Raw genomic sequence first — 22,885 nt, forward strand, 5'->3', positions numbered from 1 at the left:
AAACAGACAAAAAGGTGTTTTTGTAGAAGGATCTACACAAAAAAATAAAAACAGACTCTTTTAAGAGTCGCCCCTTACTACGAACTCCCCCAGCCCCGGTTGCAAGTTATTCCACCACGACCGCATGCATCACGAAAGTCACATGCAGGGATTTTGCGGGTGGCGGCCATGAAAATGGAACTGTGGGGATTGTCCAATGAGTTGCTTAGGATGTGCAGCAATAGGACGAGGGACTCCTGCTGCACTGGCGACCAGCCATCGACATACTTGGGGAACCGCACATGCCACATTCGACGCTCCTCACCATGCTGGCCTATGGAAATGGGACTGTAGAGATTGTCCTATCAATTGCTGCTCAGTGTCTGCATCAGAAGAAAGCGCGCCAATAGGAAGAAGGACTCCTCCTGCTTTACTGGGGCACAGCCCTGGCGGTACTTGGAGAAAGGCACGTGCCACATTCTGCATTTGTGAGCATGCTGGCCAATAGAAATGGGACTGGGGCTTTTTGCCAATCAAATGCTTTGGGTGTGCATCACAGGAAAGGGAGGCATTCACTTTCCCCATTACTTTGTGTATTGCGGCTGACAAACATGGCAAGACATACAGTTTTCGTCGTGGGTGATGGCTTTGTGGAGGTTCTGTGCGTGTATGCCATCCAAGAAGACATGTCTGCCAATTTCGGTTTGGAGGGAGTGGACGCTTTGTGGAGTAGTGTTGAATCGTGCTGTTTCAGCAGATTGCTTCTAGAATGTCCACGCATGGCCTCTTCGTCAACTGTACATGTAGTGATTGTGCACTTTGGAGCCTTCTTTATGGGTTACTTGCCTTGTTCTCATGTGTTCCATCAACTGAAGATTATGATGAAAGCAGTGCAGCACTTTTTTCCTACTGCCAAGGTGCTTTTCCCATGTATACCCCCGAGAATGGTGTGGAAGTATTCCAATGATTCCTGTCACCAGGCAGAGGTCGGAAGGGGTCTCATCAACAGAAGCAAGTGTGACTTCTTAAGTGCTGCTGGGATGTTCTACTGTGAGAATGAGAACAGTGGTTCGCGATATATACACCTTTTCACGACAAATGGCATGTCTTTGTAATACAGTGGCAATGAAGTGTTGTTTCGCAATCTACACACTGCACTGAAGAGCCTACTGTAAGAATGTGAGCTAACGTTGAAAACACACATTTACGCATAAAAACAGCAAAAACAGTGTTTCTAGGGAAGCACCTTTAGAAAAAAAAACACAAACAAAGACCCCAAAGGTACTCTTCACTCCCGCGTGCGCCCAGCACGAAGAGTTAGCGAATATCACGATAGTTTCAGGGTGGCACGTGTTACATACGCCCCTTTTGCAGATGACGCTTATAGAAATGGGCCTTTAAACACTACGGGATTGGGCAACAAAGTTTGTGGATATGGTGTGTACGGACAGACTGTGCTACACAATGTATTTGTGGACAGAAATGCAGAGGGTGCGGCTATGGCTGTGTGTTTCACAAGGAACAGTGTGTGGGTTTTAGGCGATTCCGACATACATTGACTAAAAGTGAATGGAAACCACTGTGCAGTGGCTACTCATTTTGCAATCTATGATGTGAATGTGTAGTGCTATGAAGTAGCTACAATGAAGTGCCTGATTTTGGTTTCTCTATGTGACATTTTTGTAGCAAGCAATCATGCCGATATTATTGTTTTTGATTGTGCAGGGAAAATTGCACAGCGTGTTACACAACTTTCAGAGCTGTTTGTGATGAAGGAGGCACTTGCCCAGTTCATACGTTTGTTTCTGATCTTTTGCATACGTTTTTACCACATTATGCAGTTACTGATGTGGGAGCGTCATTTTCTATTTGGTCCGTGAATGCAGACAACGCAGTACATTGCAAAGAAGTGTATTTCTGCCTTTCTTTGACATGTGCCTATGACATACTTTGCCCCTGGGAATATGACGTTTCACAGCACGAATACTTTTCATCAGCTATAACGTTCATCTTAGTGTGCCAGCCATCCTGATTTGTGTACACCGCCTCTGCATTGGTTTGGTGCCCTTCTTGAAAGTATTCATACTTATTTGTAGTTTGTGTCGCGCTGTGACTCTCTTGAAAACGCTCTGCAACACGTAAACAAACCTATTTGTACAGTGACCCCCTTTCTAACTGATTCCACGACAGTGTTTCCCACACTGCCACACGTCTAGCCATGCATGTGTGCATTGGCAATTCCGTTGTTGATCTGTGCAAGGTGCTTTCTTTATTTATCTTTCGTTCCTTTCCCAGTTCATTTTCATTTATCATGCTGTTCTCACACACGCCACAGAAGGAACAACAGCAAAGGTCAAATACAGAAGGGGCAGCACCTACCTGGATACTATAGGGGATGTGCCAGGAGACAGAATTATTGGGTGGCCCTCACGTACATAGGCGCCAGTCATTGTAATGCTCCCGTAAGGACCGTTCCCACGCACTTCGAAGTACCTTCCCTCTGTACAGTAGCACGTTCCAGTACATGCACAATACAATGCCCTTTGGCGGGTAAGGGTCTGTAGTGTGGCACATCGTTTGCTATGGTTGTTTTAGAGCTCTGCTGCCCTACAGTAGTGCCCCTCTTGTTGCCCATAGCAGCTGTGGGCAATGCTGTACATGAAAGTAGGATATGCAATTGTGGGAAGGGCGGTAGCCTGCCCACTGGTCCCCTGTGCTTTCATTTCAGTTGTCGTCACATACAGTATAACCACTTTATGCTACGCCATTAGTGTTAGGGGTAGCATTCACGCATATGCATACATTGTGGAATACAAGAATGTTTACAACAACAGGAAACACAGCTTCATTATGTGCAGTAGGAAACCATTGATTGTGTGCAACCCATGCAGCTAACGCGCTTTTCTAACCATCACTAAGGTTGTTTGCGCTCTGCGTAGTCTGCTGTTTTTTTATTTGATTTTTCATGCACTAGTGTGTGCATGAAGAAGGTGCACAAGCTTTACCACTTTAGAGACTTAGTACAAACTGTCCCACCTGCAGTTACATATTTTCTTCAACTGCACGACCGGCAGGCGACCTCTTGATACTTTCAGTCACACTGCGGAGTGCACACACAATGTATCTGTTTAACGGGTCATGGAAAGGCAACCAGCAGATAAATCAAAGTAATGAGACATTTACCACGCCCACGTGGTGCAGAAAATGGCTATGTTTGCACGTGAGTTCCTTCATATACACTGAAAAAGTTTGTAATACTATGGTGTGTATAGCAATGCATTGCTCCATGACATACTTCTCTCATGATAGTTCTTCCAATATTCCTTCATAGTTTTCTGCCACCATTACAATAACAATCCCTTGAGGAGGCTTCCTATGAAAAGTAAATGCACTTGTGACATCTTGAGTGATATCAGGAATGAGATTTGTGATGCCAGCTTTGATGTCATGGGTGTTAGTCCTTGCAGTGCACACTGGTGACAGGAGTTATGGTTGCTTATCTTACCATAACTGTCGAATTTCGGTTTTACCTGTAACCATAACATCCCTGTAACAACGTTTTTCCATGTTCAGAACCTAGGAAAATTAATATACGGATTGTGGCATCTTAACCATCGAAGACCTCATTTGACTGGGTAATGTGCTGCTTTTATCAAATCGAACACTATTTCCTCTTGATGGGACATTAAGGACATCACCAAAAGGTCTGTCTCTTCATTTATTAAAACAGATGATAATGGGGTGCCATGTACTCCTTCCACGGGAATAAACATATTTATTTACGATTTATAGAGCGCAGACTATGGCCCAAAGGCATCAAGGCGCTAGGTGGGTGAGCAGTTTAACAAAACAAGAAAACACAGCCTAATGAGCAGTAAGAGAATGAAATAAATGGGTCTTTAAGAGTTTCCTAAACGGGAGCTATTCAGTCTGGACTCTCAAATGGAATGGCGGAGCATTCCATAGGGTGGAAGCCAGTACTGAGAAGGATCGACCACCCAAGCACTTGCAATGAAATTTAGGAATTTTCAGTAGGACTTGAGTTTCTGACCAGAGGTTTCTAGTGGGGCAATACCTCATCAACTTTTTCCTCAAATAATGAGGCCCCACATTATGCGGAGCGCGATGCACAATACACAAGATCTTAAACTGAATCCTCACTCCCACCGGCAACCAGTGGAGCTGGAGAAGTAGAGCAGTAGAGGAGGTCAGACACAGGCACTTGGAGAGCGAGTCGGGCTGCTGCATTTTTAAGAACTTGAAGCCTCTGAATTTGATACTTTGGTTTCCCTAAGTAGATACTGTTACAGTAATCCACAGAACCCATTAGTGAGGTGGTTACCAGTATGGTGCAATTTTCCAGAGGAAGCAAAGGGAGGATTTTACGCATGGATTTCAATTTTCCAAAGCCAGCCCCACACATTATGGAAATTTGGGCTTCACGAGACCCATCATGTAAAAGTTTCACCCTTAAACTTTTAACAGAAGCACACGGTACCGGGCAGGGTCCATGGGATTCTGGCCAATATTGTGCATTCCAAAAATGGTCACTGCCCTTTGGACCCAGCACCTCGGTCTTACTGTCATTTAACTGGAGCCAGTTAGCTGCCATCCAAGAACCCACTCTCTCTGGGCAATTGCGCAACTGACTGGGAGGCGCGCTCACAGAAGAGTCCAGCCGAAATATCAGCTGGTTGACATCTCCGTAGGAATAAAAGAGCACACCACAGTCAGAGATAAGGTTGGCCAGCATCCACACATATAGATTCAATAATAGAATCTATATAAGGCCAACTGCAGGGGGACCCCACAGAGCAGCTGAACAAGGGAAGAGAAGCATTCCTGGAAGGAGACAGTCTGAGAACGACCCTACAGGAAGTACTTAAAACAAGCCAAGATAGGTCCAGTAACACCCGCCGCTCCAGCCTACCCAGCAGAATATGGTGATCCACTGAATCAAAGGCCGCAGAGAGATCAAGGAGAATAAGGACTCCAGTCTCTCTGTGCTAGGGAGAATTCTCAAGAATGGCTAATTTCCCTTACCTACCGAGTCCCTCAGCAGCTTTGCTGGATTTCTAGGATTTATTTTTTTCACCTGGTAAGAGTGTGAGCCTTTTCTACCACTCTTACATGTGTTTTGCTGTCTGTGTTTAACATGTTCATAGATTGTGGAGCCTAACCTACTCCATGGGAATCATCTTTTTATTGTGTGTTACACTGCACCTTCAGTGCAGTGACACAGGGTTGTCTTTTAGACTTCCCAAACTCAGACTCCATTTTCTGGGACTTACTCCTGTCTCCCAGAACATGTAAAGTTGCATTAACTGTATTAGTCTTTTAAAATCCACAGACCCAGTACACCCTATCTAACATAGAGTACTGGAAAGGGTTAATACTTATCCCTTTTTGTCTGTTTCTCTTGGAGCATTGTTTCACTCCCTTTTCATCAAGACTTAGCTGGTGGCAGTGGTAACTACCCTATTTTTCCTACGCGGTTATCTTAAATACCTCTTGGTAGCCTCGAACTTAAACCCGCTAGACCATATAGGTATTTATACGGTTCCGGCTGGGTTTATTCACCATTTCTTTTTGAAAATGTCTTTCTTGTGTTTTACTCTGCGTGCCAAACCAGGTTTGGTTCCTTTGTTCACTGTCTGTTCGCAGTCTTCTCCACAGAAGCCCCCCTTAAGCATCTGAAAGTCTGGGTAGGCAGGATGTGAGGGAGAGGTTTTAGGACGCCTGCCATGGGTTCCCTTGGTAACCCAAGTCGCACTCCTGTTTGATTGGCTAGGTGACTGTCCCAGCGGGACAGCCACTCTGCTGTGTGATTGACAGCCAGCCTGTGTGAATGGGGGAAAACTGCATAAAAAGCAGGTCTCTGGGATTGCAAAGGCAGAGTCGCCACTGGAACGAAAGACAGAAGAGGACCCCTACAAAGACTGCACCGCCTGGTGAAGCCCTGCTGTAGATCCAAATCTTCAAGCTCCAATGACAGAGAAGATCTACCAGGAATCTTCTTCCCCTGTGCTGGTGGGACCAACCAGTTAACCCAAACTGCATGCCAGAACTCCCTCCTCTGGTCAAATTTGCTGGACAGAGCTACAGTGAACCGGATAGCCAGGAAGGTCGGACCCTGCTTGGGTTTTAAGGAGCACATCTTTTATTCATTGCTTTTCTCTGCTGATGGTTTCTTCCCTGGGCAGTGCAGGACCCTCCAGTCTTCTTACTTCATGACAGACTGATAGTCGCTTCATGAACGTGAGCCTGTAGGAATTGCCAGGAAAATCTGCCTCAGCTACAGCTTCTTCTCCATTTAAAGATACTGTGCAAATCCGGTTGTTCGTTTCGTCCAGCCGCGGTTAAGGTGTGTGAAACCTTTTGCCAATCCAAGGGCTTGTCCTTCTCTACTCTTTAAACTAACTTTTCTGCCAACTTCGTCCAGAACTCTTGGAAAAGACTTAACCGTGAACTACCGTGAACTCTGTGATCTTGAGCAAAAGATTTTTGTCCTATTGACTTTAGCCCTAAGCCTTTTTGATTTGATTCCATCACTGTAGTTCCTCTTTCTAGATTGCCCTGCTCACTTACCTGTTGGTGCTGCTCAATATTTACCTAACTTTGTCTTTCCCTCCCTTTTTAAATTACTGGAGTGCCATTTTGAGTTTAACTTGAATATATTGGGAGTGGTGTGGTGTGGTGTATTCAGAGTGTGATTTTTCAACTGCTTTACTTTAGTGAGATGTTATCCAACTGATGTGTAAATAAATGTGTATTCTTTTACTCAGAAACCTTGAGTTAGTGTTTGTTTGAATCATAGTAATTGCTGTCCTTTGTGTAACTATTGATACTGCTCACTTGCTCTTGAGTTAAGTCTGGCTGCTCAACCATCGCTACCACTTTACTGTGTAGTACAGGCTTGTACCAAAGGTGAATTTGTACTGTCACTTGTAGTCTTAATTGTGTGTGGTGTTCGCAAAGGGTACTGCAAATAATTCTGCCTAACACTCTGCAGTCCGGCAACAGTGCAAGATCATCAAGCAGCAATATCATGACTGATTTAGTCCCCATTTTGGGGGGTAGAAGCCTGACTCAAACGAGTGAAGGCAGTCATAAGCTTCTAAGAAGCTCGAGATTTGAGGCGTGATCACCGCCTCCATCAGCTTCATGTTAGCAGGAAGCAGGGAGATAGGCTTATAATTGTCCGGGATCCGGGGATCCAGATTGGCTTTCTTAAGCAGTGGTAACATCACTGCATGCTTTAAAGAGTTTCTAAAACTTGCACGAACAACGGATTGGAAGCGGCCTCTGTGACGCTATATGCTATACGGCTCTGAGGTGCGGCTTGATTCTTCGTCTTGCACGCACGGGCATGTTTAGAGGTACTTTCCTCTAACCTTGCGTTCCCTTGGTGTGTTGAGTGAATACGCGCCAAGTTTTTCTCTCCTGCGGACGGCTGGAACCTGAAGCCTGAAGCTGGGCTGGAAGTCGTACCTATCGGGCCATGGGAGCCGCGGGAACTAGGAGCCGGGAGCCTGAAAAACACGTGAGGCCGGCTTGCGGGGCACTCGGAAGAGCATTGAGCACTGCCTGTGGACAGCGGTGCTCCGCAGTCCCTGAGCTCAGTTGAGCCACTGATTAAGGGTAAGCTCAGAATATACGCCCTGCTTTACCTCCTGCTTTACGAGGCACTTGGAATGCATTACTTATGGTGGATAGTATTTATAACACTGATTCAAAACAGTGAGAATTGTTTTTTTTCTATTAGCACTGTGGATATTTCCATACATAGTACTTCAGTAATCACTGGCACCATTACCTAGAGATTAGGGTGGCCGGAATTGCTGTGTACTATTACGTTATTTATGCTCATTGCATTTTAACTTGGTTGCAGTACTGCGAGCATTGAAAGCTCTTACTGCCTTGTTTTCTTATTTAATTGTAATCAGGAGACTATGGAGGTGTTAATACCGTCTTTGATCCTGGTTAGTTTTAACGTTTAATCAGCTTAAAATGGCAAAATCCAAAACCACCAAATCCCAATATAATTTAAGGAAGGGCAACAGTACTAAGGAAAATTATGTGCCCGTTGTTAAAGACACTAAGCTTGCTCAGGAGGGGGAGCATTTTGACAAAGGGACCATACAGGCACTGTTAAAAAAAATTCCACCTAAAATAAACACACCTGCTATGGAACCGCTAGGAGAGCCAAGCAATTTTAATGGGACTCAGTTAATGGAGGTTTCTAACTATGAGGATATCGATAATAACTCGCTGCTGAATCTGTGCCTTTCTATCCAAAAATCAATGACCCCTCAACCAGGAGGTGGTGGTGCAGACAATAATGGTGGTCAGCTAGTCGAAGTTCAGGTATTATGTCCAGCTGAGACATCTACAGGATCACTCACTACCCCCCAAGATCGGATAACAAATGGAGGTATAACTCCCTCTCAAGCTGGAGACTTATTGTTACCTCCCTCTGATACTCAACCACCTGTTTCAGGAAGGGACAGATTATCGGCTTCACCCAACCTGTATATTGATCTAGAGGGGTCAGTAGCGGCAGATGAAATCAGAGGAAAAGCTACTCCTCACACGCAAGCAGCTTCAATTGCTGAACTCCAAGCTTCGATGGCTACTATGCAATTTGCCTTAAAAATTCTTCTTAAACTTTGTGGTAGAATCCATGTTAACACGGTCTTGCACCTTGGTCTCCCGGACCCAAGAATTCTACAAGACACTCCTCACCCGGAACTAGCAGTTTCTGAAGAAAATTCTATAACTGAAGTTCTTCCTACCAGCCAAGAAGTTGAACCTGTGGAGAAAAAGGAGGTTCCTGTGTCCAGGAAGCAACAAAGACTGATCAAACGGTTAGAGAACCAAAAAGCTCCTTTGATCATAGCCTCCCCGCTCCCAGCTACTGCACCCGGGCCAATGAAATCTAGAAAAGCACGAAAAAGAGCACGTAGATCAAAGAAGCATCAGAACATACAAGCAGGTACACTAACTAGTTGGATGTTAACTGATAAATCTAATGATCTTTCGTATGCTAGTAGTAACGATCAAGATCCTGGATCCTCTACTTATTCAGAAGAAGTAAATGCTTATTCTACCCCTCAAAGGAAAGACAAACATTTATTGAAGTCTCCACCAGTTTCGAAACAAAACATTAAAATAAATTGCACTGAACCAAAAATATGCATTATTAAAAACTTAAATCAAAAGACTGCAAATAAATGGCTGACCAGATCGCAAGTATTGGCAAAATTACACTTAATTCCACAACTGCGAGTTATACATTGTAAAGACTTTTCCTTTGTGCAACGTCTCAGAGTGTCTAATCCCAATGTTACTGCATTACATTGTGAATTACAGGATACCATTGAATTGATTTGCGCTCATAAATTTAGTCCATCACAAGTGGGCCTAGGGGTTGATGTAAATAAAGAAGATGTGGATCCACTGATTCCAAGTGCAGATAAGTCTAGGAAGTCTAATCAGACTACAATACCAAATCTTCCTACGGGCAACAAGGTACAATTAAGTGATATCCAGAATACTTTAAAATGGCTGGCAGATTCACTTCCAACGGTTCTTCAGAATCAATGAACTTGCTCTCTTCTGTCTTGGAACACTTGTGGATTTACCCATCTTCTTACCACCAATGGCTCTCTTTCGCTAATTGATGCACAAGATTATTTTCTATTCCAGGAGACTTGGCATGTGACACCTATGTTTATCGATGGCTATACTATATATCACTGTTAAGCTAAAAAAGGTCCTAGGGGGCGCCCCTATGGTGGATTAATGATTGGAGTGAAGAATATCATCCCCAGTATAAGAATAAGTACCAACTATGAGGATTATATCTGTGCAATTGAAGTGGTAGTAGAGATGGACACTACATTGGTAAAAGTACTTATTATTAATATTTACAACCCCCCTGGTGCTAAACATCGAGATTTGATTCAAGAGGCACTGCACGATTTAATTAGTAAATGGAGAAGAACCACCGGCTCTAACTTTGTTATATGTGCTGGTGATTTTAACTGTTATATCACTGGCGATGGGGGAACGACCAACAACAATCGCCTATACCGATGCAGCAGAATGGAGACCGTTAAAGAGGACGCTGAGGGTGAATATTGGCGATTATTTTTCAAATGTTGGGACCTGTAAATTATGAATGGTCAAACCCATAGTGACAGACCTGGAAAGAGCACCTGGCATCAGGGACCGTATCAGAGTGCAATTGACTACATTTTTACCAGTGCGAAGTTGCTTCTGTGATCTATGACATGGTAGTCACTCAGAATCCATGGAGTGACCACAATCCACTGATATTAACTTTTGATGCTTCACCTTCTATCTCTGGGAATACCTACACTGGTGAATTAACTGGAAACTATCCTGCTAGTCGGATTATCTGGTCTGATAATAATATACTTAAGGCTCGTAGGGTAACGGGCCAATGGAACATAGATATTGTATCAGAATTAGGTTCCATGGCGGCCGAAGAAATCGAAAATTGGATAGTTAGTTTTTCGGGCCAGCATGCTATGAGTAGACGCCCTCAGACAGTGAAGGATAAGTCCTCCCATTCCCCATTTGATAAGATAATTTGCGATGCGAAACGAAAACTTAGGGGAGATATTCGGAAACTTAGGACTACTAATTATTCCTCGAACGTTATTGTCCTCAATATCAGAAAGCTGAAAAATAAATACCATACCTAGCTAAAATATTATAAAAAAATCTTAAACTGGGCAATTGGAGTAAAACAGTGACCGTGCTCTGCTCTAGAAACTCCCGTAATATTTGGGCTATTTTAAGTGGAGCAAAGAGTAAAGGAGTACCCCTATGTTGAACCCAAAAGGTGGGCAGGAATGGGTTTCTTTTCTTGAAAATCGTAACAATTGTGATGTTGGATTTGTAGAGTCGCCTGGTCATATCTCTCCTGTATTCTCCCCTTTTACTGTTACCATTGAGGATCTATTAAGCAATATTAAGAATCTAAAAGCGTCAGGAGCACCGGGCCCTAATGGGCTGTCCAACGCAGTCATAAAGAGCAATCCTTCATTCTGGGCAAACTTAATGAAGATATTGTTTGAAAAAGTGATGGCAGATGGTACAATTCCGATTTCATGGCAAAGGGCCATTTTGATACCAGTCTTTAAAAAGGGTAACAGACTGGACCTGGCTAATTACCGTCTACTATCAATGCTTGACATCACTGGAAAACTGTTTGCCGCTTTTTTATTAAAAAATCTACAAGCATGGGTAGAAAAAATGGGGATTTTAGACCACTTTCAGTGTGGCTTTAGACCGGCCTACTCAACGGCTCAAAACTTGCTAGTTATGGATTCTCTTCGGAATCAAGCACTGGTCCCTAATAATCCACCTCTTTATGCTCTCTATGTCGATTTTAGGGCTGCTTTCGACACAGTTAATAGAGCATTGCTGTGGCATAAGCTTAAAAGTTGGTTCTGTCCCCCCTCTTTGATCTATTACCTAGAGCTTCTTCATACAAACACCACGGTACAGTTACGTCTTGATACCCTGGGCAATCTAACACCTCCAGTTATACAGCATAGGGGTGTTAAACAGGGCTGCGTTACTGCTCCCCTGTTGTATAATCTTTTTGTCTCAGACATACCCGAATATTTTCGGGGTGTATGGAATTGCCCCCTGAAAAGTCGGCAAGACTAGGTGCACGATCTTGTCTTACGCCGATGATATTGCGATATTTGATCACACTTTTAGTGGTCTCCAGAGGTCAGCTGTCAGACTATGGCAGTATGCAGAGGCCAATGAATTAACCATAAATCAGAACAAAACTGAAGTACTACTGTTTACAGCCAGTAAAGTAGCATGCCCTGCTATGCGTGTAGGTATTTTTGAAATTAAATACACACACTCATATCAATATCTAGGAGTAGAGTTTGATAGTAGGGGGAATCATACACTCTGCATCCAGGCACAAAAGGTTAAAGCAGCTCAGCTTAACGCCTTGATATGCAGATATACTCAGGAGCAAAGTGGTTACTCTATTTGGGGTGCAAGACAATTCTATGTTCAGTGCTTTATACCTATGGTTATATATAGTCTTGAAGCATTGAACAACATGAATTTAGAACGGCTTCAGATATTGGAGGGGAAATTCTGGAGACGTATACTAGGCCTTCCTCAATGTATACCGATGGGAATATTGCAACTTGAATTGGGACTTCTATCCTTAAAATCTTTAGTACTGCATAAGAGAGCCGAGTTATACATTAAGATTAAGAGCAATCCTACTAATCCTCTTCTGAAATGCGCAAATGAGGCCATGAAGAGTAATAAGCAATCTAAACTGGAGAAGGATATGTTAATCCTTAGTGAGGTAAGCGGCTGGTCCCCTACTTGGGACCAAGACAACCAAACAATGTTTTACCATCTTCAGAAGTCTATCTCGCTCTGGGATTAGCTGGAGAATTACGCGCATCTGGCTTCATTAAGTAGTTATAGTTTTGTGACTTATGTTCCTTACACCTTTAAGAAGAGTCAACTGTATCTTAATCTCCCTTCCCCTGCGCTGAGACACTTTATTTTACTGATGCGTATTAATTGCTTACCTACCTTAGCAAATCGACCTTGGAATAATGTGTCTCGAGATCGAGAAACTGTAGATTATGTGGTATTGTAACTAATCCTGAGACTGAAAGACATGTGTTAACTCAGTGCCCAATAATGACTCATTATTATTCCAAATATCTTGGAATTTACGTACATAACATTGTACATATGAGATCTAATGAGTTCTGGTACTATGGCATTAATACACTTAATCCGAAGCTCCATATTGCACTTTTTAACATCTGGAATATTGCAAGAAAACAAATTAGTGACAATGATTAGCAGGAGGTATATAAGTCTCTTTTTGATTCTACTTATCTATCTTAGTTAAGACGAAGTATTTTCTTCTGTTTTATGCATTTTAAGATTGAATGATTGGCTGATTAATTTATTCGTTTTCTTCTTTTACCCACTATTGCACTTATGAAGTACTTTATAATTACATTAGAAAGCTAGGTGAACTGATTATGCGTTATTTAATCAATTGATGTATTAATTATTAAGTAAGAACTGTAAATAACATTTTGCATCAAGATTGTTTATCAGATGTGTAAAGTTTAAAAAAATATGTTTAAACTGTATCACATTATAATAAATAAATAAATTAAAGCATCAGGGACAGAGTCTGTAGAAAAGAATGCTGTATAGCAGTTGTCAACAGACTCAAGGCTCACTGAGTGAGGGTTTTCAGGATGCGAAGGGGAACCGCATCACAATGTGTGGCCGATTTCAGTCCAACAAGCACAGTCTGAATGGATGTTTCATCAATGGGCTCCCATTTAAAGATCCTAGCCCCAACCATAGGGGCTGAATTACTACTCAGACCGTTAAGCACCATATTCCCTACTAATTTCTGATCCTCAATGCCTTTACGAATCACAAGAATTTTTTCAGAAAAGAAGGTGCTGATTTCGTTGAACCTAGCCTGGGCATCCCGAGGCGGAACAGAGTTCCCCACAGGCAAGTCAAAATCTTTTTAGCCACTCTACGAAGCTCACGAGAAGCACATGCTGCTTCAGTGATTCTCGAAGCATAGTATTTAGCCTTGCCATCACGGATCAGCTGATGATATAGAAGGACTGCTTGCTTATATTGGCTACGAGAATGTATCTCGTAGTTCGGTCGCTACTGCCATTCCAGGCGTCTACATACCCACTTCTGTAACCTGAGTTTGGGGAATACCAGGCCTCAGAGGGCTTCAACCTACCAAGGCAAGGAAGATTCGGGGCTGCTTTATCAGCCACTAGCTCCAGAGAGTTAAGAAAGGAGCACAAAGGATCCAGCCCCTTTTCCGTGAGAACATGACATTCCTCCGAAAAAAGTTTGGATTTCTCAGCTGAATCAAGCTTATGCCACCTTCTACGGAGCTGTATGGCATGAGAAACCTCTGGGGGAGCAAGAGGACATAAACCAAAACCGGAATCAGGAAGTGATCTGACCAGGTCACAGGGATCGGGATACAACTAGTGACCATTTCTGGCTCAGAGAAAATAAGATCCAACAAGTTTCCACTCTTGTGAGTAGGAAGATGGTTACATAGGTATATTGGGGTCTGCGTGGTATTTGATACTTCTGAGCCCATTCATCGTCAATGAATATTCCAACGGCACCACAATCGATTAAGGCTGGAAAGTTTTCTAGGATCTGATTGGTAAATCTTAAAGATAATTTAACAACAACCATCCTGGTAGGAGTAGGGGAACTTAAAGCTCCTTCCCCAGCCATAGTCCCCTTTATGACCGGGAGGCTGTGTTTCCCGAACGTCTGGGAGGAACTAGGGGACAATCCTTAAGTTTGCTATCTTTAGCTGCGCAGTACATACATAACCCTAAATTGCAGCGTCTAGACCTCTCTTCAGGGGGTAATGGTTCTATGGTGGCTACTAATTGCATGGTTCGTCCTCCTTATTTGATTTTGAACTAAATCGGACTCCTTCAGAGGATCGTGGTATTTTTCGTTTCTCAGCATGCCGTTCTTGTATGCGATAATCTAACTGAATCACTAATGTGAACATCGCAGCTAAGTTACCTAGATGAGGCATTCTTGAAACCTTGTTTTTAAGTTCTTCATTAAGTCCTCTTCTGAATAAAGTATTCAGCGCATCATCTGACCACGCAGTTTCATGGGCCATTTGTTTAAACTGTGTAATAAATGTTAAGGTGTCCATTGAACCGTGTTTGAAGTCTAATAGATGTTCTTGGGCTGAGATGACATTTTCTTGTCTACCCAACATAGCTCGGATACTATTTGTGAATCATGTATATGAATCAAGTATGGGATTATTAGTGGTGACTAATGGGTTGTCCCAGGCTAGCACAACTCCCTCAAGGTTTGATATCATATATCCCACCTTGATTCTTTCTGCGGGAAAATAGGCTGGTTTAAAAGAAAACTGTACATTACAAGAGTCAAGATATTCTCAGAATTTTTTAGGGTTCCCGTCAAATTTCCTACCGGGTAGTGCGCACGGAGGAATGTCAAAAAGTGAGGGAGGGTATGTCACAATTTCTTTCAAGAGTGCATTGTCTGCTTTGAGATGTTGTATTACAGTGGTCAGATTTTGCATTCCAACCATCAATTGGTGGACCTGTTGATCAATTTTGATATGTGTTGCTTTCTGTTACGACATATAATATTAAGCAAAATTTAATAAGCACTTTTAACATGGGTTGGTTCACGGAACCCTTACCTGCGGGAAAGCAGTTTTGTGATAATATGGGGAGGTTTCCTGACTCTAATCCTTTCTCTTGAATTGTGTAACAGAGACACGGGTAAGGCCCAGGAAACCCAACTGGGGAAGAAATCCCGTAGAATGTTGCCAGGACACTTATTCCAGGTGTTAGAAGCAGTTAAATGGTGCTTTAGTGGAAAGCGCCAGTTTTTCAGCATATGCAATTGGTATATGAACACACCAGTGAGGTATTAAGGGAGAGTCCAGAAAAGTGAATGAGTAATAGAAGAGAAAAAGGAAGTACTTCAATGCTGCTTTGAACTTCAAAGTTAGAAATATGGTTGACAATACTGGAGGCAACTTTCTGTCAAGCAACATGCAACGGTAATGTCGCAGAAAGTAGAGTTTGTAGGAGTGAGATAGTAGAAGCGATCCAATTCTGTAAGAATGAGGTACATATTGAGTAGGTAACTGAAGCCGTAGTTTGAATGAAAAGCGTGAGAGAAAAATCTTTCCATTCTGGTAAAAATGGAACAGAGGAAACGTTGTGCTCAGCAGTTCAAAACTGCAGAGTTGGAATGACCAAAGGGGAAGGAAGACGCGGGAGAAAGACACAATAAAGGCAAGAATCGGTGAAAAGGGAAGGAAGAAAGGTTTTAGTGGAAAATCTGTCGCAAGGCGTGTAGTCAAGGTTGAAGAAATGCGCTGAGTGAAATTGACAGTGTGTATTTGAAAATATATTTGAAAATAGAGAGGTTGACCAAAACAGCGGCCATGATGAAAACAACCAGGCAGAGCAAGGGTGAATGGGAATTGAGTACCTATTCGTAGCCATGTTGGAAGGAGGATGCACAGGGCTATCTTTGGTGTTTCCATTTTTTTCCATATGGAATAGCGATGCATGACACTGAGCCTGTCTGTGGGAGGTTTACCGTGAATACTGGACTAAAGTGGCAGACATGTCCGAGACCCGGCCGAGGGAGACCTGTGGAAGTGTGAACTGGACCGATAGAGCAAGGAAAAGGGCATGAAGGAGCTGCTCATCCAGAGAGGTGGCTGACCAGAAGAAGGAGAGCGAGCGGTCAAAGAACCAGGAGAGAGAGGCTGCAATTGAAAGACCCTTATTTGCCAGAATGCGAGAAGTCCAAGAGGCCAAGAAGGTTATGAGAGCCAGCCCAGTTGGAAAGAGACTATTGTATCCCATGCCATAAGGTTGACAGCTGCCCTCTCAGGTGAACGGTGGAGGTGGGGAGGTACCAGCAGATTGAGAGAGCCACAGCCTTGACTTATTTATTTATTTATTCATGTATTTATTTATTTATTTGTATTTTTAAAGCGCACAACAGCCCGGGGGCATCGTGGCTTTGTTACAGAGATGACAAGCTTGCTGGTTACAGTGGAGGGCAAGGTGGTTACATCAATTTTTGCATTACAGAGACATTTTTGCAAGACATAGTAGGGATACAGACATGGAGTGATACAGTCAATCTTGAGGTGTGAGGTGAGGTGGAAATTGTGTATGCGGAAGTAGAGAGTTAAAGAGGTAAATAGTGTAGTTTTAAGTGATTTGTGAAAGGAAAACAGGGAGGGTTCTGCTCTGAGTGAGTTGGGAAGGGTGTTCCAAAGCTTAGGTGCAATGTGGGGGAAGCCAATGCCGCCAGCTTTGGCTCTTCTTATGGTGGATATTCGGAGTTGGTTAGTATGAAGGCTTCTTTTGGGACAGTCGGAGGAGTTCTTGAGTATGGTTTCGGATAAGTAAGTAGGTGCGGCTAGATTGATGCATTTATGAGTAATGGTTAGGATTTTGAAATTGATACTTTCCTTTACTGGGAGCCAGTGTGCATTTCATCTCGCTTGGGATACATGGTCAAATTTAGGTATGTGCAGGGCCGCGCGGAGCGCGTTATTTTGCACCATTTGGAGTTTGTTGAGGTTTTTGGTTGAGGTGCCTGCTAGGAGGGCATTGCAGTAGTCTAGTCTCGCTCCTATGGTAGCCCTGGCAATGGAGAGGCTATTATGGGAGGGTAGGAAGGGTTTTATGGCATAGATGAGTTTGGTGGTGAGCGCGGATGCGGAGGAGATGGCGCTGACCTGTTTCGTCATTGAGAGTGTGGAGTCTAAGTAGACTCCTAAGGTCTTCACAGATGCGGCTACCAGAATGTTTGTGTTGTCAATGGTGAAGTGGGAGTATTCAGGGCCACGTTTGGCTAAAATTTCCTTTGGGGCTAGGATGATGGCCTTGGTTTTATCCCCCTTTAAACAGAGGCCATTGATGGCCATCCAAGTTTGTATGGTGGCTTATATCTGAAAGATGGCTTCTGTGTCTTGGATATAATCTCCAGTGAGGGGGAGGAGGACTTGGGTGTCTTTGGCATAGTTAGTGTAAGAGAGGTTTGGTAAACAGGTTATAAAGGGTGGGTGCAGTGCATGATCCCTGAGGGACTCCACAGTCGATGGTATCAGAGGATGCATTGGCCAGGTCAGAGTATACTTTCATGGCTCTTCCTTCTAGGAAGGAAGTTATCCAGGTGCTGGCCTTGTGCGAGACGTGTGCAGCGTTGGAAAGGTGGGAGGTGACGATGTTATGGTCCACAAGATCAAACGTGGTGGAGAGATCGAGGAGAAGCAGGAGGGCAGGTTTACTAGTGCCCATTATTTTGGTGATTTGATTCTTTAAGTCTAGGAGGGCGGTTTCTGTGCCATGGCCCTTGCAGAAGCCTGATTGTCTTCTGCCCAGGATGGCGTAAGTTTCCAGATAGTGCTGGATTTGGTTATGGGTGGCTTTGTCTAGGATTTTGAGGAGGAAGGGGACAGCAGTGATAGGGCAATAGATATTAGGCAAGGTGGGGTCAAGGGAGGGCTTTTTTAGTAGCGGGCAAACCCATGCTTCTTTTAGGCATTGTGGTACGATGCCTGATCAAAATGAGGAGTTAATGAATGCAGTAATGATAGGTACCAGTGAATCTGTGCATTCTTTGATAATGGTTGGAGGGCAGATGTCCCCTTTGCATGTGGTTGGTTTGATTTTTTTTAGAAGGTCTGTGACTTCTAGTTCTGTGACGTCTCTGAAGACGAAAAGAGGACTTTGAGGGGGTGGCATGTGATAGGATGGTGGTTGGGGGGAGTTTTTATTCAGGAGAGCCTTGCGCTGAGATGCTATTCTGTTTTGGAGTGTTTTAACTTTGTTGAGGAGGGCGGTCTGGATAGTGGAGCACCAAGCTTCATCCTTAATGATTTCATCTGGGCTAGAAATAGGTGTGGTGAGCTCTTTAAAGATAGAAAAAATGTCTCTTGATTTAGAGTTGGCTTTACAGATTCTTTGATTGTAGGATTCTGATTTGTCATGGTAGATGGATATTTTATAAGTGGAGGAGATTTATTTGAATTCCTCTAGAGAGGATTGGTTGGGCGCTGACTGCCACTTGGTTAGGGCTTTACGTTTCTTGATGCTGAGAGCTGATAGTTCTTCTGTGAACCAAGAGTTGGAGTGCATGGATTTATTTTCTTTTTTTTCTGGGGGTGCTATGGTTCATTGGCTTGGGTGAGGACAAAGGCACAGGTTTTGGCGAGAAAGGTGGGGTCATTATTGAACAGTGATTTGAATCCAGGGATATTGAGAAATGGGGTGAGGTTGGTTTTAGTGAGATTTTTATAGCTGCTGACGTTAGCCGCAGGGCATGAATGAGAGTCTTGTGTGTGGCCGTGATGGGAATAGAGAATTGTATATAGTGGTGATCTGTCCATGGGAGGGCTAGGATGTCAGTGATGGATGATGAGCAGTTATGGTCAGCGATCCAGTCAATGATTCGGCCTTTACAATGAGTGGGAGCTGTGACTTTGTGTTCAAACCCTAGATGGGTGAGTTCTTTGGCAAGGGATGCGGCTGTTTTGTCCTTAGGGTCAAGAAGTCCTAAGTCTAGGTCACTGAGTAAAATGGTTTTAGTGGAACTTTTGAGGATGTTGCCTATGATTTGCAGGAGTTGATTCTGGTAGTCTGAGGGAGATCCTGGCGGCCTGTAAGTAATATTGATGTTTATGGTACAATTAGGAGGGAGTGAGAGCTTGGCAGTGAGGAGATAGGCATTGTTTTCCCATTGTTGGTTGCATATTCTAATGCAGAGGTTTTTTTTGTAGATAAGGGCTACACCTCTGCCTTTAGATGTCTTGCAGTCCTGTCTCAGGATGGTGTATCCTGGGGGGAGGGCGAGAGAAATGGAAGGGCTGGAAGCTTCATGGAGCCAGGTTTCGGATATGGCTAGTAGATCTAGTTTGTTGGAGGTGATGAGGTCATTGATTTCAATGGTATGGGCAGGGACAGAGCAGGCGTTGAGGAGAGCGCATTTAAGGTTAGTGTGTTTAGGTGTCTGATGTTGTTTGTGGGTGTTGGTGGTGGCAGTGTAGCGGGTGTGTGTGGAGGTGAATGGTGTTTGTTGGGTGGGGAGAGTGGAGGGTTGGGTGGCGTGTGTGGTGTAGGGGGTGTAGGTTGGTGCATTGTGTGGGTGTACAAGCGCTAAGTCTGCTGTTCCTAAAGAGGCTGGCGAGTGGGGTGCTGTGGAAGGTGCTGTGATGCTTGGTGCGAGTTCTGAGTCGGCAGAGCCTGTTGTGGAGGTGGGCTTGTCCAGTCAGTGTGGTGTTGTGAGAGCAGCTGTCGGTTTAGCGTGCAGTGGGATAGGGGCCAGGTGGTGGTATGAGGTCAGTGTGTGAGGGGGGCATGCTGCATGTTGCCCAGAAGGTGAGAGTGATGAGAAAGAGGGAGAAGGTGAAGTTAGGTGTGGTCCGCTGATGTGGTGGTGTTGACGTGTGAGTTCTACTGTAATACATTTGTGCAATATAGATACAGTATAATATTTAAGGTAAATCTAAGCATAACAAATAACATTGCATTTAATAGCTAGAGCGCTAGTACTAAAGACACTGTATAGATTTACAAGGCTAGTGATATAGTAGGCTGACAGTTCGTGTACCAGGTTCTGTTCTCAGTTGTCAGCGATTAGTACTAGCAGGATGGGTAAACAATAAGTGAAATGCAGATTGGGAGGGACACAGAGTGGGCAATACGGTAGTAGTTGTGCAATTGGAGGTATAAAATAAGGACACAAATTAGTTGAATCTCTGTGTGTAGTTCTCAGGAGTGAAGCGGTGCAAATTAATGATATTAAACTAGCAATACATGAATACATGTGCATATGCTAACAACATCATATCACTTGCAGTAGGTTAGAAGCAAATACTTGTGTATCATGCACGCAAGAAGATATTACAGGCAGCAGGGGAAGTACAGAATATACAGATGCAGGGTAAAGATAGTAGTAGGAAATCGGGCAGTAGCGTTGCAGCGATTTTTGGAGAATCACGGCCTTAACAGGCAAGGAGAGGGTAACACCGGGGCGGATGTTATTATGCTATAACAGCAGTGGCAAGCGAGCGAATGGGGTTCGAGGACTGTGGGGATTAGGCTTGTTTTAAAGCATATAGATTTGACATGCTAGGCAATCCAGTTTGTGTCAGAGGAATCATGGTGTTTGTGCTGACATGGGGTGGTGAACAGAGTAGAATAGTCTGTATCAGCCAGTTATGAGGAAATGGGCAGGGTCTCACCGTTAGTAGTAAAGAGGTCGGATCTGGTGAAGCGGGAGCATTGCAGGTGAGCAGGTCGCGGTGTTGTAGAGCACAGGGACATGGAGCAGTTCGCATTGCGGCACGCTCACTTAGCTCGGTCAGGGGAGTGGCCTTCTTTCCTTGGCCTTACTTCCTGGGCCGGCGATCGCCTGCCGGAGATTGGATAAAATGTAAATATGGTCAGCCAGCCAATCAGTAACAACGAAGGACAGGCTTGCAGTAGGACGTGGTCAGGCAGCAGTGCTTTTCATGGCGGTGGCCATCTTGAGGCAGGATGCCTCGTGTGCAATGCAATAGCCGATGTTATTTAGATCAGTGCATTAGCATGAAATGCTGCCTAGGGAGAGACGAGCACATCAGGGTGTAGCACGATTTAAAAAAGGTAACAGGCATCAGCTGCAGAGAGCGCACATCGGATGCTCGCTGAGGGACTTCAGGGCAGACTCTAATTCTGCCTGGAGCTTACCTATGCAGCACGGCTCTTCATGGGTGGGTGTGCTGCTCCTGCAGCACACGGCGACAGCGCTGGGGAGCTCCTGCTCCGGCATTGAGAGGGCTGAGAGTGACATTATAAAGCTGGAAAAATAGCAAACCTCACTTCACACAGGGTGAGTCAAGTGAGAGGATGAAAGACCGGTTTGAAAATGAAACGCGAGTGAAGATTAAGCAACATATACGAAAAGAATTGATAAGGATACAGAGTAACCAAGTGGTAAGGCGAAGGATGAAAGCCCAGTCGAAGGTCTGTGTGAAATGTTCTACGAACTTTGATGTGTAAAAAGGAAGACTTGAGCCCGACCGAGGGAAGTCTTGACAAGGTGCTAGCAAAATCATAGGGTAAGGGTACCCCAAGAAATTGAGTGATGAAAAGAGACTTTTTTGGCTTGAGCCCAAGTGAGGGGCACCATTGCTGAACTATTGAGAGACATTGGGGTCATCACGAGTTGGGTGGTAACCCTTAAATGCGGCACCTACACCATCAGTGCTGGGAAGTGTTCCCTGTTTTGCACAATTCTCACAGCAATGTGTAGGTGTAGCATTTTGCAAGTGAAAGTTAAATAGGATCAGGTATACATAGGTGTAATCCAATTCTTGTGATTGTGAATTAGTAGCACTGCTTCATAGTCTAAATGGAAAATTTCTTGGTAATTTGCCCATATGAAAAACTCCTGACATTAAAAAGTGAATGAGAAGTGGAAGGGAGTTTAGCATTCATATTTCTATTCCCAGGGAAAATATTCCCAATACAAACCAACCCTCATCTCTCTCTTGACGTTGCACAATAAGGGTAGTAGGATGTGTACTTTTCCTTGTATTAGAAAATCAGAAAACAATGTGAATATTTATTAATATCATATGCCCTGAATGCTGATGCAAATAATGTTAGCCTGCATTTAAACCACATGCACATAGATTAGAAATTCACAACACAACATTTACGTAGGGGGGCAAAGTGAGGTAATATATGTGGATAGAAATGTCGTTTTTCTATGCACCCTTTCTCTGGTTCCTATGCTTGTTTTTAATACTGTAGAAAATAAACCATGCTGAGTTTGCTATTTATTGGCGGAAGTTGACTTAATGTACAAATTAGAAAGAGAGTTTAAATAAAAATGCTGTTAATGGCATTATGGTCATCAAATTAAGTGATTTTTAGAGGTATCATTGTACTAAATTGGATATTCTGTCATTTTGCCTACAGGAATTCCTTCGAACGATTTACTCTGAAGGAATTCCATCGAAATTGAAAGGAAATGAATGCATCAACATATTTAGAGGCTGAGGGCAATGGGTTAAAAGAGGTTAAGAGGGGCTTAGAGTCGTGGAACTAGTATAGGTAAAGGGGGAGTTTTATGGATTTGGGAGAAAACCACCCAAAATAAAAAATAAAACATTTGATTTGTTTTTTATATGCAATTACTTCGAAGTAATTTACTTCAAAGGAATTCCTGTCGACAAAACCTTCCAACCGCTCCCGTGATATTTTAATGACAAATTGGATTT

General features: G+C 43.6%; 1 protein-coding gene across 1 annotated transcript in view; it reads left to right on the forward strand.

The window, feature by feature from the left end:
- LOC138468366 (extracellular calcium-sensing receptor-like) overlaps positions 1-22,885 on the forward strand; it is a 78,087-nt gene that overhangs the window by 47,525 nt on the left and 7,677 nt on the right. Inside the window, exons 5-6 of the mRNA XM_069608934.1 lie at positions 7,984-9,072; positions 9,352-9,510. Of these exons, the coding sequence (XP_069465035.1) occupies positions 7,984-9,072; positions 9,352-9,510 (1,248 nt within the window). The remainder of the gene's footprint in view (positions 1-7,983; positions 9,073-9,351; positions 9,511-22,885) is intronic.

This window comes from Ambystoma mexicanum, chromosome 1p, assembly GCF_040938575.1.
Source record: "Ambystoma mexicanum isolate Mex_15411 chromosome 1p, UKY_AmexF1_1, whole genome shotgun sequence".
In the NCBI taxonomy this organism is placed as follows: domain Eukaryota; kingdom Metazoa; phylum Chordata; class Amphibia; order Caudata; family Ambystomatidae; genus Ambystoma; species Ambystoma mexicanum.